The 13,950-nt window shown below is 60.7% G+C and overlaps 2 protein-coding genes across 2 annotated transcripts; one reads left to right on the top strand and one right to left on the bottom strand.

Annotated features, from left to right (window-relative positions):
* Window positions 1-1,245: 1,245 nt before the first annotated feature.
* Window positions 1,246-9,092, top strand: ENH_00041000 (importin beta-3 subunit, putative; the record flags this gene model as incomplete). The annotated part of the gene is made up of 14 exons (XM_013579884.1): window positions 1,246-1,864; window positions 2,103-2,235; window positions 2,444-2,903; window positions 3,535-3,825; window positions 4,025-4,165; window positions 4,364-4,493; window positions 4,836-5,051; window positions 5,278-5,612; window positions 6,356-6,805; window positions 7,122-7,259; window positions 7,469-7,660; window positions 8,027-8,233; window positions 8,433-8,606; window positions 8,853-9,092. 14 exons carry the CDS (start codon window positions 1,246-1,248, stop codon window positions 9,090-9,092), a joined length of 3,726 nt encoding a protein of 1,241 aa, XP_013435338.1.
* Window positions 9,093-11,242: 2,150 nt separating this feature from the next.
* ENH_00040990 (hypothetical protein, conserved) lies at window positions 11,243-12,520 on the bottom strand (the record flags this gene model as incomplete). Its single annotated transcript, XM_013579883.1, has 1 exon — window positions 11,243-12,520. One exon carries the CDS (start codon window positions 12,518-12,520, stop codon window positions 11,243-11,245), a length of 1,278 nt encoding a protein of 425 aa, XP_013435337.1.
* Between the last annotated feature and the right edge of the window lie 1,430 nt (window positions 12,521-13,950).

The following is a 13,950-nucleotide window of genomic DNA, read 5'->3' as shown; positions in this document are numbered from 1 at the left end:
GGTTTTGAGTCTGCGCTTCGGACTCCAGCAGCAGCAGCTCAGTTGACTGCAGCAGCAGCACTGCTGCGCTGCTGCAGTCAACTAAGCTGCTGCTGCAGTCAGCTAAGCTGCTGCTGCTGGAGGCAGGCCCCGAAAGCCCCCCTTTTGTGCTGCGCAGCAAATTTACAAAAGTGATTTAATTGTGGCTGAGAAAATGTGGAAACTGTGCATTAATTTGTGGTGTATGGACACCTCAATCGAGCTACGTTGGCACTCTGCTGCTGCCGGCCTGCAGCAGCAGCAGCAGCAAAGCTCCTGCTGCGCCGTGCCTCCAGCTGCCTCCATGGGAGCCCTGCTGCTGCAGCAGCAGCGCAGCAGCAGCGCAGCAGCAGCCCAGCAGCAGCGCAGCAGCAGCCCAGCAGCAGCGCAGCAGCAGCCCGGCAGCAGCGCAGCAGCAGCTCAGCAGCAGCTCAGCAGCAGCACGGGGCCTCCGAACGTTTCAGCTGCGAGCACGGGGGGCCCCGCTGCGGGTCTGAGGGCCCCTGGAATTCAGTTGTTCCTACTGCTTAAAGAACTTTCAGATCTTGAACTAAATGGCAAACAAAACAAACAAAAGAAATGAAAAGCAAAACAGCAAAAAGACTAAAAAGGCTGGGTCAATCGAGAGCTGCGGATACACCGCAGCTGCGGGGCTTCGATGCAGCAGGAGCTGCCGTCAGCAGCCACCTCTAGAAAGTGGAGGAAAAGTCTCAAGCTTTATTTCAGGACTTCTTAGTTGAATTTCAATAAATGAGGTGCAACAAAGTTGCAAAAAAAGGCTGCCGGGAGCGGCTGGTCGAGCAGGAGCAGCAGCAGCGGCTGCTGCAGCGCAGCAGCAGCAGCCGAGCAGCAGCAGCCAGCGGTTGGCCGCAGCCCCGCAGCCGTGGGGCAGCGCGGAGCAGCAGCAAAGGCCTTTGGGGTTTGAGTAGTTTGCAGGAGGTGCTGTTTAAAAGGGCATTGGCTTGTGAACTGTGGAGCGCGAGCGGCGAAGCGCAAACCCTAAACCCTAAACCCTAGCCCTGCAGCGCCTCGAGGCTGGCGGGGCCCCTGCTGCTGCTGCCTGCTGCTGCTGTCTGCTGCTGCAGCTGAGGGCCTTGGGGGCCCCCGCGGCTTCCGGCGAGCAGCTGCAGCAGGGTTTGCAGCTGCGGCTGCGAGGGCGCGAGGAGGCGGCGAGCCGAAGCCGGAGCCGCAAACCCTAAACCCTAAACCCTAAACCCTAGCCGCACAATGGACGCGGCGAAGTTCTGCGAGCTGCTGCAGGCCACGCTGGCCGAAGATGCTGCTGTGCGGCGGCAGGCAGAAGCCCAACTTGCTGCTCTCAAAGCAGCAGCAGCAGACAGCTACGTGGGCTGTTTGCTGCAGACTCTTTCGGGGCACCCCGAGGAGCAGCTGCGGCTGCAGGCTGCTGTGCTGCTGCGGTCTTCGGCCTTCGGGGGCCCCCTGGAGGGGGGGGCCCACCTGTGGGGCCGGCTGTCTGCTGCAGCAAAGGCAGCAGTGCAGCAGACGCTGCTGCAGCAGCTGCAGCAGGAGAGCAGCAAGACTGTCCGCAGCAACATCTGCAGCACCACTGCAGACCTCGCCTGCGACCTCCTCCCAGAGGACCAGTGGACCACTCTGGGGCCCCAGCTGCTGCAGCTGCTCAGCAGCAGCGAGCCGCAGCAGCAGCAGGGGGCCCTTCACATTCTTGCAGAAGTTGTCCCGGCCTTGGGGCCCCAGCTGGGGGGCCCCCAAGAAAGTACCCACTTGGGGGCCCTTGTCCGCCGCTGCCTCAGTGCTGCTGCTGCTGCTGAGACCAACGTCGAGGCCCTCTCGCTCCTCGTCGCCCTCGTGGAGGACGGACAGCGAAGTCCGCGCTGCTGCTGCTGCTGCGCTGCTGCTGCTGCTGCTGCTGCTGCTGCGCTGCTGCTGCTGCTGCTGCGGCGCTGCTGCTCCTGCGGCCGCAGCGCCGCTCCGGCTCCTTTGCAGCCGCTGCACAGCTCGTCCCGCTGCTGCTGCTTCTGCTGCTGCCCACCGGCCGCACGCGCCGCTGCTCACCTGTCTGCTGCTGCTGCTGCTGCTGCTGCTGCTGCTGCTGCTGCTTGCAGGTGTTTACAGAAAGGTGGGGACTGCGGAAAGCCCCGTGTCCCTTCTGGTGATTTCTGCTGCTGAGGCGGCGCTGCGGCAGGCGGGCGCAGAGACGCAGCCGGGGGAGACTCCGGACTTCCAGCTGGCCGAGAGGTGAGGCTGCTGCTGCTGCTGCTGCTGTTGCTGCCGTTGCTGCTGCTGCTGCTGCTGCTGCGGTTGTTGTAGTGCTTTATTTGGCTGCTGCTGCTGGCGCTCGGTTGGGACCTCTGCAGCAGCTGCCTGCCCACAACCTGCCGCTAGTGCTGCTGCTGTTGCTGCTGCATTATTGCTGCTGCTGCTGCTGCTGCTGCTGCTGCTGCAGGGTGGCGGGCTTGTTGGTGCAGCTGGTGGAGGCGGACAGGGGCGGCGGCGCTGCGCTGCTGAAGCCTCAGCTGCCGCTGCTGCTGAATTACTTGTTGGCGCTGGCGAACGCGGGGAAGGGCTTGCCGGGCCTTGCTGCTGCTGCGGACGCAGCAGCAGCAGCAGCAGCAGCAGCAGCTGCAGCAGCAGGCTCCGGCGCCCCCGCGGCCGCCCCCGGCGCAGCAACCCCCTCCGTCGCAGGAGCAGCAGCAGCAGCAGCAGCAGACAAAGTGGAAGGCACGGAAACTCTCCGAAGACTGGCCATTGAGGCGCTGCTGTGCTACGCGGAAATGAGGCCTCAAAGCCTGCTGGGGTGTACAGACACCCTGCGCGAAGTCCTCAACACTCTCCTCAGGTGTATGCTCGAGGCCGAACGCGAAGAGTACAAACCCTGGTTCGAGTCCGGCGAGGAGGACGACGACGTGCGCCGCCGCTGCTGCTGCTGCTGCTGCTGCTGCTGCTGCTGCTGCTGCTGCTGGTGCTGTTCATTTCGGTGCTGTTGCTGCTGCTCGTTTTGGTGCTGTTGCTGCTGCTCATTTTGGTGCTTTGCTGCTGGTGCTGTTCATTTCGGTGCTGTTGCTGCTGCTCATTTTGGTGCTGTTGCTGCTGCTTATTTTGGTGCTGTTGCTGCTGCTCACTTTGGTGCTGCTGGTGCTGATGACTTTGCTGTTGTTGGTGCTGCTTATTTTGGTGCTGCTGCTGCTGGTCATTTTGCTGTTATTGGTGCTGCTCATTTTGGTGCTGCTGCTGCTGGTCACTTTGCTGTTGTTGGTGCTGCTCATTTTGGTGCTGCTGCTGCTGGTCACTTTGCTGTTCTTTCTGCTGCTCATATTGCTGCTGCTGATGCTGCTGCGGCTGGGTTTGATGCTGGGGCTTGTGGTGGTGGTGGCGGTTAGGGAGCTGCTGCTGCTGCTCGTTGGGGGAGGGCGGTGCTGCTGCTGCTTGTCTGGTGCTGCTGCGTTTCTCTATATAGGGATAGTGCGCGCAGCAACAGCAGCAGCAGCAGCAGCAGCAGCAGCAGCAGCAACAATGTTGTGGCTGTGCTGCGTGCAGGAGCAGCGGATGTACGGGATCGGGGAGGAGGGGCTGGACCGGCTGGCGCGGAGCTTCGAGGAGGAGGAGGGCAGCAGCAGCAGCAGCAGCAGCAGCAGGAACTCGAAGCGGGAGAGTCTGTCTGCTGCTACTCATTTGCTGCCGCTGCTCGCAGATGCCATAAAACCCTTTCTAGAACAAGAGAAATGGACTTTCCGTTTTGTGGCTCTCATGGCCATCGCCCAAACTGCAGAATATCTTCCCCAAGGCGACGAGCAGCAGCTCGCTGCTGTCGTCCACACTGTTGCCAAGGTGCTGCTGCTGCTGCTGCTGCTGCTGCTGCTGCTGTTGGTCTTACTGCAGCTGCTGGTCTTACTGCTGCTGTTGGTTTCAGTGCTGGCGTTGCGCCTGCTGCTGGTCTGCGTGCGGGTACGTGTGCTGCTGGTGCTGCCTGCTACCTGCTGCTGCTGCACACAAGCTGCTGCTGCTGCTGCTGCTGCTGCTGCTGCAGGCGCTGGGGGACACGGACTACCGCGTGCGTTTTGCTGCTTGCCAATGCCTGGGCCAGCTGGCCCTCGACCACGCGCCCACAGTGCAGCACGAGTACACCCACGAGCTGCTGGACCCTCTAGTCCGCTGCTTCTCCGACCCGGTGAGTCCCCACCTGGCTAGCTAGCTAGCTGGCTGGCTAGCTGGCTGATTAGCTAGCTGGCTAGCTAGCTAAACAACTAGCTAGCTAGCTAGGCGGCTAGCTGGCTGGCTAGCTAGCTGGCTAGCTAGCTAAACGACTAGCTAGCTAGCTAGGCGGCTAGCTGGCTAGCTGCTGAGCGGCGCTTGCGGCTGTTTGCAGACCCCGCGGGTGCGGAGTCACGCCTGCGCGGCCTTCGTGAACTTCGCGGAAGAGTTGGAAAAGAAAGAAATGAAAAAAGTGCTTCCTGCAGTTATGCCCAAAGTGCTGGAGCTAGCTGACACTTCTTCCCGTGAGCGCTGAGCCGCAGCCACGCGCCAGCCGGGCGCGCAGCAGCAGCCACTGCAGCACGGGCAGCAGCAGCTGCAGCAGCAGCACCAGCAGCACCAGCAGTAGCGCCCGCAGCAGTGCAGCAGCAGTAGCAACTGCAGCAGTAGCAGCAGCAGGAGCAACAGTATCACTAGCAGTAGCGGCAGCAGCAGCAACTGCAGCAGTATCAGCAGCAGTAGCAGTAGCAGCAGCAGCAGCAACTGCAGCAGTAGCGTCAACAACAGCAGCAGCAGCAGCAACTGCAGCAGTATCACCAGCAGCAGCAGCAGCAGCAGCAGCAGGTTTGTGTGTGGGGGGCGTGCAGCGCTGCTGGTGCGGCAGCACGCGATAACTTGCATAGCAGTGGTGGCTGGAGTGCTGGAAAGCGACTTCAAGGTTTACTACTCTTCAGTGCTGCCGGCGCTGCTGCAGCTAATAAGCCAAACGGGCCCGCAGCCGAGCAGCCACAGAGAGGCGGCGCTGCTCAGCAGCCTCAGGTGCAAGGCCATCGAGGCCGCCTCCATCGTGGGCTACAGCGTCGGTAGGGTTTAGGGTTTAGGGTTTAGGGTTTGGGGTTTAGGGTTTGGGGGTTGGGAAGTGCACTGGGGAGGCGGGAGCTAGGGGAAGAGAGTGGAGGGAGCTGCAGCGAGGGAACTGACAGGAATGAGCCACGCAAATCCAATAAAGCCCGCGGCACGTGCACCTGCTGCTGCTGCTGCTGTTGCTGCTGCTGCTGCTGTTGCTGCTGCTGCTGCTGCTGGCTGCAGGGAAGAGCGTGTTTGCGCCGGACAGCAGGGTGGTGATGGAGCAGCTGTTGCAGCTGTTCCGTACGACGGAGTCTTCTCTGGTGGCGGCGAACAGCGCGAGCAGCAGCAGCAGCAGCAGCAGCAGCAGCAGCAGCAGCGGGGAAGAGGTGGAAGAAACGGAAACTTTGCGGGAATACCTCGCAGAGGCCCTCGCCAGACTCTGCAGAGTCTTAGAAGCAGATTTTATTCCTTACTTGGGGCAGCTGCTGCCGCAGCTCTTCGCCGTTTTGGCGCTGCAGCCCCGCGAGCTGCAGCCCGACGAGTTGGCCCGCGCCCAGGAGGACCCCGCCTTTGAGGTGCGCCTTTTCAGCATTTTGCTGCTGCTGCTTTTCAAGTTTTGCTGCTGCTGCTGCTGCTTTTCAAGTTTTGCTGCTGCCTTCCCCCTCTTCTCAGCTTCTTTTTGGGCATCTGCTGCTGCTTTACGCGCCGCGTCAGCTTCGTTCCAACTTTTGCTGCTGCTTTCCAGATTCTTTTCAATTTCTGCTGCTGCTTTTCGCGCCTTTTCAATTCCTTTACAAGCTTTGCCGTCGCTTTTTTCAAGTTTTGCTGCGGCTTTCAGCGCCTCTTTACCTAGTTTGCAAGTTTTGCTGCTGCTCTCCTTCTTTTCAAGTTTTGCTGCTGCCCTACGCGCGTTTTCACCTTCTTTGCAAGTTTTGCTGCTGCTTCCTGCGTCGTTTTACCTTCTCTGCGTTGTCCGCTGCTGCTCTGTAACTTCTTTTCTGGTTTTTAGCGTTGCCTTGCATGCTTTTACAACTTGTTTCAAACACAACTTGTTTTGAAAATTTGCTGCTGCTTTTCGCACTTTGTCATCTTTTCAAGTTTTTCTCCTGTTCTTCAAGCGCTTTCACATTTGTTTGTGCGTATTCATTCAAGCACATACGGATTTGAACAAAGGCAGCAGCGAGGGCAGCAGAAAGCCTCTTGTTTTTCGGCTTTATGGAGTGCAATTTGCCTCTTTGTGATTGAATTTATATTTGAGTGTTTAGATGCATTTAAATGCGCTGAAATGGATTCAAAAATGTACTTTGACGCTTTTCAGGACATGACTTATGTGGTGCTTGATGAGACAAAAAGTGTGGGGCTGCGGACTTCGCTGCTGGAGGAACAAGAGCGGGCTTTGGAGCTGCTGCAGACGGTGCTGTCAGTGCTGGCGCAGCCGTTAGCTGCTGCTGCTGCAGTGCCAGAGACGGCGGAGGAGGTGCGGGGGCTGCTGCTGCAGACCGCGCAGACCATTGGTCCACTGCTGGGCCACATGCTTTCGGAGGCGGTCAAGGAAAGGGCCCTGGAAGCAACTGCTTCGCTGCTGGAGGTCCTGGCCCTGTGCCCGCAGCACAGCAGCATCAGGCGCCAGCTGCTGCTGGAAACTCTTCGAGACGTTTTTGCTTCCCTTGCAGACGCAGACACTGACGCAGAAGCAGCACAAACCCAAGTTGCTGCTCTTTCCCGCTGCATTGACGCAGCAGCAGGCGGCATCCTCAGCCCTCTGGAGGTCAGCAGAAGACCCCCTGCTGCTGCTGCTGCTGCTGTGCACCACTGGTCACTTTTGTGCCCCTCTGCTCCAGCTCTCTTCACAGCGAATCCGGCTGCTGCTGCTGTTGTTGGTGCTGCTGCTGCTGCTGTCTTTGCCTCATTTCTGTGTATGTGGATTCCCCGTTTGCCTTTCCTCCCTTCTACACGCGTGGCCGGAGTCTTCTTTCTCTGCTCCTTGCTGCAGTCTAGCTGCTGCGTCTTTGCCTCTTTCTCGCCTGCGCAGCAGCAGCAGCAGCAGCAGCAGCAGGGTGTGCAGTGCTTCTATGTTGCTGTAGGTCGCTGAGGAGGTGAACAAGGCGATGGAGCTGCTGCGCAAGAGCGGCGAGAGGAGGCAGCAACTGGCAGCTTCGCGGCAGGCGGAGGCAGAGACCGAAGACGAAGAACTATCCGACGAAGTCGAGGACGAGGAGACTGTGGGGTTGCTGCTGCTGCTGCTGCTGCTGCTGCTGCTGCTGCTGCTGCTGCTTGTGTTGCTGCTGCTGGTGATGGTCTGTGTACGGGTTTGACACCTCCAGCTGCCATCGAGCCACGAACACGACGCTGCCGCATGCTGCCGCGTCTGCAGCATCTGCCACTGGTGCACCTGCTGCTCTTGCTGCTGCTGCTGCTGCTGCTGCTGCAGGAGAGGAACTTGAGCTCGTCGCTGGTGGAGTTGGTGGGGTCGCTTATGCGGAGCCACCCTGCGGAGTTCCTGGGGGGCCCCGCAATAGAGTCGGCTTTGGGTTTTGCTGAGGGTCTTTTGGGGCCCAACGCATGCAACGACGACAAGGCTGTGGGGCTGTTTGTTTGCTGCGACATTCTGCAGCACCTCAAGGTACTCTTTTAGGGCCTTAAAGCCCTTTAGAGGCCCTCATTAAAGGCATTTAGAGCCTTAGATAGTGTTGTGGCACTTTATGCCTTTTGGGGGGCCTTGATAAGGATATTTAAGCCTTTTTTAGAAGTCAGTTTTAAAGCCATTTGCTGTCTTGTGGGAGATTTAGCTAATTGTATCATTCAGCCTACAGGGGTCTTTATAACGGCATCTGCAGCATTTTGGAGGCCCCCAAGGGGCCCCCTCGGGTCCTCCGTGTGGCTTTTGGGGGCCCCTAAGGAGCAGTGCACTTTGATCTTCCGAATTAGGGTTTAGGGTTTTAGGGTTTAGGGTTTAGGGTTTTGAGTGCGGGGGTCTGTGGCTGCGCAGGAGGGGTCCATTGGGCTCTGGCCGCGGTTTCTGCCGCAGCTGCTGGAGTGTCTTCTGAGTGAAGACCAGCGGGTCGTTCAGGCTGCTGCCTACGGGGTGCAGCAAGCAGCAAAGGTTGAGGGCTTTGCTGGCTTTGCTGCTGCTGCAGCGAGGAATCTGCTGCTAGTCATCGACAAGGGCAAGGGCAAACGCGGAAAAACATGCACTGTAAGCGGCTGCTGCATGCACTGCTGCTGCTGCTGCTGCTGCTGGCACGCATGGCGCGTGCAGCAGAGGAAAGTTGCTGCAGCTACGCAGCAGGAGAGAGTGGCCATTGGCTGCTGCATGCGAGGTGCCCCTGCTGCCCGCGCGTCTCCTACTGGTGGTGCTGCTTCTGCTTCTGCTGCTGTTGCTGCTGCTGCTGCAGGCAGCAGTGGACAATGCCGTCGCCGCCCTTGGGGACCTCGTGGAGTACCAGGCAGCAGCTCTTGGGGCAGACACAGAACGCCTGACAGCAACTTGGTTGAGTTCGCTGCCTCTTAAGCAAGACGCAACAGAAGGCCTCCGCGTGCACAAGCAGCTTCTTGAAGCACTCAAGAGGGTACGAAGTCCCGCTGCTGCTGCTGCCGCTGCTGCTGCTGCTGCTGCGGGCAGCCTTGCGGGGTCTTTGGAAAGTGCTGCTCTCTCGCTGCACTGATTTTCACCGGACTCGTGCGAGTGCCCCAGACGAGCACCTCACGAAACTGCTGCGCTGCAGCGCAGCTGCACGGCTAGCTAGCTAGCTAGCCAGCTAGCCAGCTAGCTAGCTAGCTGAGAGCTGGCCGTTGTTGAGCTCTTTGCTGTGCAGGACCGCAACGGCTTCTTCAGCGCGGAGCTGTCCCGCGTGGGCCACGCGCTGGGGGTGCTGGCTGGGGTTTATAAGACGGCGTTTGCCGATGGGGATCTGGATAAGGAAACAGTAGCTCTTTTTGAAAAGGTGAATGCCTCTGGCGAGCCCGCGCCCCTCGAGCAGCTAGCCAAGGCCTTCACCCCGAAGCAAACCAAGAAACTCAGACGCATTCTCGAAGATGCAGCTGCCCCGGCATAGCCAGCTGCCAATGACAGCTAGCTACCCAGCTAGCTAGCTCGCCAGCTACTTAGCCAGCAAGCCACTCAGCTAGCTACGCAGCTAGCTGCCCAGCTAGCTAGCCAGCTGGCTCTCTGGCTGGCGAGCCGTTCGCAGCCCCGTTTGTGCTGCGGCAGTAGAGCTGCTAGGCCTCCGCGGCGCCCCCCGGGCCTCTGGTTTTTCCCAGTAGCTGCTGCTGGGGGCGCTGCTGGAAGCAAAGTGGCAGCTACGGAGCTGCGGATTCTTCTGTGTCTTCTTGTTGGCCCGGAGGCCAGACAACTGCGTCTTTAGTTCTGCACTTTGAGCGCGTCTTGAGCACTTAAGGCCGCTGCCACAGCCTTATTTTATTCTCTTTCGTTGGCTCCTACTTCTTCACATCTTCACTCCAGGAGCTCACAAGAATGCGACTAGTAATAACTAGTATTTCCTTTTCGGGGCAGCTCTTCTCTCTGTAGGGCACGCAGCCCGTCTGCAAAATGGCAGAAAATCAGAAGCGCAGCTGCATGCGCATGCAGCTGCATGCGCATGCAGCTGCATGCACATGCAGCTGCATGCGCAGTTAATTTGCTGCTGCCTTTTGTGTGGGGCTGAGCGGCTGGGGAGCTGCAGTGGGAGGCAGCAGCACTAGAGAGCAGCGGGAGAGCGTTTGAGTGCACCTGCAGCAGCAACTGACACCGCTGCTCTTTGCTGCTGCTGCAGCTGCTGCGCAACTCCAAGTCCACAAAGCAAAGTGAAGCCCCTCAGGTGCAGGCCACTCTCCAGGAGGCAGGAGCATTTGCTGTTGCTGCTAAACCCCAAACCCTAAACCCCAGCCCTAAACGACCTGCTGCTGCTGCCTATCAGCGTAGATGCGAAGAAGCCACAGCAGCAAAAGCCTCCCAGGGGGCCCTCAGGGGGCCCCTGCTCAGCATTTCCAGGCGTTCTGGGCCTCTAGATTTGTTCACTACCAGCCCCCCTGCCCCCCCTTTCCTCTGCAAAAGTCCCTAACTTCGCGTTTTTGATGCTTCCGCTCTCTACCGTGCTGCTGCTGCAGCAGCAGCAGCAGCAGGCAGCACGCTGGTTATTTTCGCTGCAGCGGGAGACGCTGCAGTTATCTAGAGCTAAGCTGCAGGCCCATGCGGCTCCTACAGCTGCGCGGCGAAAAGTAAGAAGCCGTTCGGGGCTAAGGGGCCCCCACTACCTGCCAGTGTCCCCAGAGCCCGCAAGGGGGGCCCCCTTCACCAGGGGGGCCCCCACAGCACGGGGGGTCTCACCAGCACGGGGGCCCCTTACCAGCAAGGGGGCCCCCCGACAGCAAGGGGCCCTCACCCTATGGGGCCTTTGCAAGCTCTGAGGGTCCCACTTTCGAGAAAAGTAAAACTAAAGTGCAAGCAGCTCTTTCGAGCCTTTCTGGGGCCCCTGTGGGGCCCACTGCAGCAGCAGCAAAATCCTTCGTTGCTGCTCATCATCAAGGCTGGTCAGCAGCCAAGGCCCGCGGGGGCCTTAGCCTGCTGCCTACACCATTCCCCTTGCGGGCCTTATTGCCGGGGGCCCCGGGGCCCCCAGCTTCCAAGGGCCCCCTTCTCCTGCTTATGGCTGAGTCCAAAATTCTTTGCAGATCTTCAGCCTTGGGGGGCCCCTGTGGGCCCCCTTGCAGCACCTGTAGTTCCTTTGGGGGCCTCCGCTCTTGCGGGGACCCCTCAAGTTGCTGCATTTCTCCCCGGTTTTGCGGGGCGACCTGAGGGGTCTGGGGGCCCTTTGGGGCCCCCAGGGGCCCCCCAGTTCCAAGGGGCCCTCGTAGTCCCAAGGGGCCCCAAAAGGCCCCCAGGGGCCCCCTAGTCCCAAGGGGCCCCCGTAGTCCCAAGGGGCCCCAAAAGGCTCCCAGGGGCCCCCACTGTCCCACGGGTCCCCTGGGGGCCCCTAAGTCGGTCAAGAGCCTCACAACGGCTCTGGCACCTGGTTCCAGGGCCCCCCTGGGGGCCCCCCAGTGCATGCAGGTCCCTCTGGGCCCCCCGAAGAAAGCCAGCCCCCTTTGCTGCGCCTGTTGGCTGCTGCAGCAGCAGCGAGCCGGGCTGCTGCTTCCGCGGCGTTTCCGCGACCCGCTGCTGCGCCGGGCCGAACAGCCGCAGCAGCAGCAGCAGCAGCAGCAGCAGCTAGAGGGGGGCCTCGGGGGAGGAGCACTCGGCAGCCTCGGGCCCCGCGAGGCAGCTGCGGATGCGGCCATTAATGAGAGTGCCGCCGCCGAAGGCGGGGATTATGCGGGCAGCTCTGGCCACCACTGCGGGCCCGTAAGTGCTGGATACGACTTTGAGACGATCCCAGGCGGGGGCTTTGGGGCGGTGGTAAATGTCGAGGGAAAGGAGGTGCAGCGGCGTGGACAGCAGCTGTACAGACACTGGGGACAAGACTTGTGCTGCAGTCAGCGCCAGCTGCGGCCGCCACAGCAGCAGCGGCTGCAGCAGCCCCCCCTGCAGCTCGCCCCGCGCAGCGCCGCGGCGGCTGCAGGGCTCCCCCGCCGCCGCGGGCTCCTGCTGCTGCTGCTGCTGCTGCTGGTCCTGCTGCTGCTGCTGGTCCTGCTGCTGCTGCGGGGGGTCCTGCTGCGCGTGGCCCTTTGCTTCTTGGGCCCAGGACTCGAGAGAGGCAGCAATCAGGGGGGGCACTGTGAACGCGGAAGCAATCGTGAGCCCGTCTCGGGCTAAGAAAAGAGCCACGGAAGCAGCAGGCACGGCTCTTCGGGAGGCCCCCAGGGGCCCCTCGGGGGCCCCGTAGAGCTTGGCAAAGATGATGTCTTTGCGGACACAGAGGAAAATGTTGGAGAGAGTGGCGCAGGCCAGCTTGGGCAAAGAAGCCGTGCTGCCCACTGCGCTGCTGATGGTTTCTGCGGCGTTGGCCGCCATGTAAGTCCCCGCGTAGACCCCAAAGACCACTTGAAAGCCCTGGCTGCGCAGCAGCGCGAGCGGGCGGCGCGCAGCAGCAGACAGGCCCCGCCGCAGGCACGCAGACAGCGCCCCGCCCCCCGTGGTGCTCGCCACAATGGCCCGGTCCACCAGCATGACCAGTGGTGACATGCTCAGCGACGCGCAGCACGCTGCAAACGCGTCTTCGGCCAAGTGCCTGCACAGCGAGCCCCAGTCCACGCACGCCTCCCCCGCCCCGCCGCCCCCCGCTGCTGCTGCGCCTCCGGGGGCTCCTGCTCCTGCTGCTGCTGCTGCTGCTGCTGCTGCTGCGGCGCCCGGGCGCGCGGGCGCAGGCGGAGCGCACGCGGGAGGCTCTCCCGAATCCTCCAGCGCCAACGACGCCTTCAGGTCCTTCGACAGGAAACCTAGAAGCCGCTGGAAGGGTCCCTGATGCGCGTCTGGCGCCGCTGCTGCTCCTGCTGCTGCTCCCCGCGCTGCTCGGGCTGCCCCAGCGTCCCCCGCAGCCGAGTCCATTGCCCCGAAACCAACAAAATGGTGCTTTCTGACTTTCTATCGACTAATGAAGTCAAAAGAGAAACTCAGAAGCGAAAATCGACCCACGCACACTCGCCCGCAGCGCCCAGCCTCCTGGCGACGTTCCCCCGAAGTGACCCCACAACGGGGCCGCTGCTCTGCTCTGTCTGTCGCGTTTTGACATTAAATTTCAGTTTCAATTTAATGTCTGCACATCCTTTAAGAAGCCCACAGCCTGTGCAAACATGCAGACGCGGAGAAAATGCAGCAACGCACGCAGCAACGGCACCAACAACAGCAGCCTTTTCCTACTCCGGCTGCAAATGGTGCTACTGCAGCTGCAGCCCCCCCATCGAACGCAGTTTTGGTTTGGCACTAACTGAGGACTTTTAATTACTTCTGAGTTGCTTTCAAGGCGAATGGCGCGAAGACACGGAGCAACGGTCCGGTGGCTGCCCACAGCCGCACCAATGGTCCAGCAGCAGCCCGCTCAGCCCCTGCGTGCATGCAATGACGACCAAAAGATGCCCCAAAGAAAGCCAGCTTAATAATAGGCATAGAATTGCTGTAGGAGTTTGCTGCAGTGGCTGCAGCAAATTACGGGGCGGCCGTGTCTAACTGCTGCTGGCAGCAGCAGCAAGAGCGTCGGCAGGTGGGTCTGGCGGGGGGCTGGGGCCACCTGAGAAGTTAAACACTGGAGCTAAGCACTAAATGTGGCGGAAAAGGCGCACCGGCTGCCTGTGGCGGAGTCAGTGGCTCTTTTTGAAGTCTTAAATCAGCTGCAGACTGCTGAGGGAGCAGCAGAATAAGCGGGTTCGCGCGCGCCTGGGCCGTGAAATAAACTCTACTGCAGCAACTTCGCAGCTGCTGCTGCAGCAGCTGCTGCGCAACCAAAGGCAGCAACCCCGAAACTGCCCTTTGAAGTGGGCCAGACGGCCTTGGAGCTGCAGCAGGGCCCTGCAGCAAGCTACAGACTGAGTGCTGCGGAGCCTTATGGGTCTTCTTGCTGGGGGCGCGCAGGGCCCCACAGATCCCAGCTAACCAAGATCTACACACTGGCTAGCCAAGCGGTTGCTGAGGCTTCCCCGCTAGCTAGCTAGCCCCCTGCTCCCCAGGCCTGGCTGGCTAGCCAGGCAGCTAGCCACCAAGCCCAAGGCCGCAGCAGCAGCAGCAGCAACGCAGCTAAACTGCTGCCTAGCTAAGCTGCTGCCAGAGGCATTGTGGGGGAAACAGAGAGTAGCGCCAGCTTGGCCCCCGTGGCATTTCCTGAACTGCCAAAACCCTAAACCCTAGGGTTTTTGCCTTTTTTTCGCAGCTCTGGAGGCAGCAGTAGATAACAGCCCTAGGGTTTAGGGTTTAGGGTTTAGCAGCTTCGGCTTGCCGTGGACCTGCAGAGCCTACAGGGGGCTTTAAAGCTCCCTGCGGGGTTT

The sequence above is a fragment of the Eimeria necatrix genome, genomic scaffold, assembly GCF_000499385.1.
Source record: "Eimeria necatrix Houghton genomic scaffold, Enh_scaff2, whole genome shotgun sequence".
Lineage (NCBI taxonomy): Eukaryota > Apicomplexa > Conoidasida > Eucoccidiorida > Eimeriidae > Eimeria > Eimeria necatrix.
Note: the sequence above shows the minus strand (reverse complement) of the source record. Positions and strands in the feature narration are given on the sequence as shown.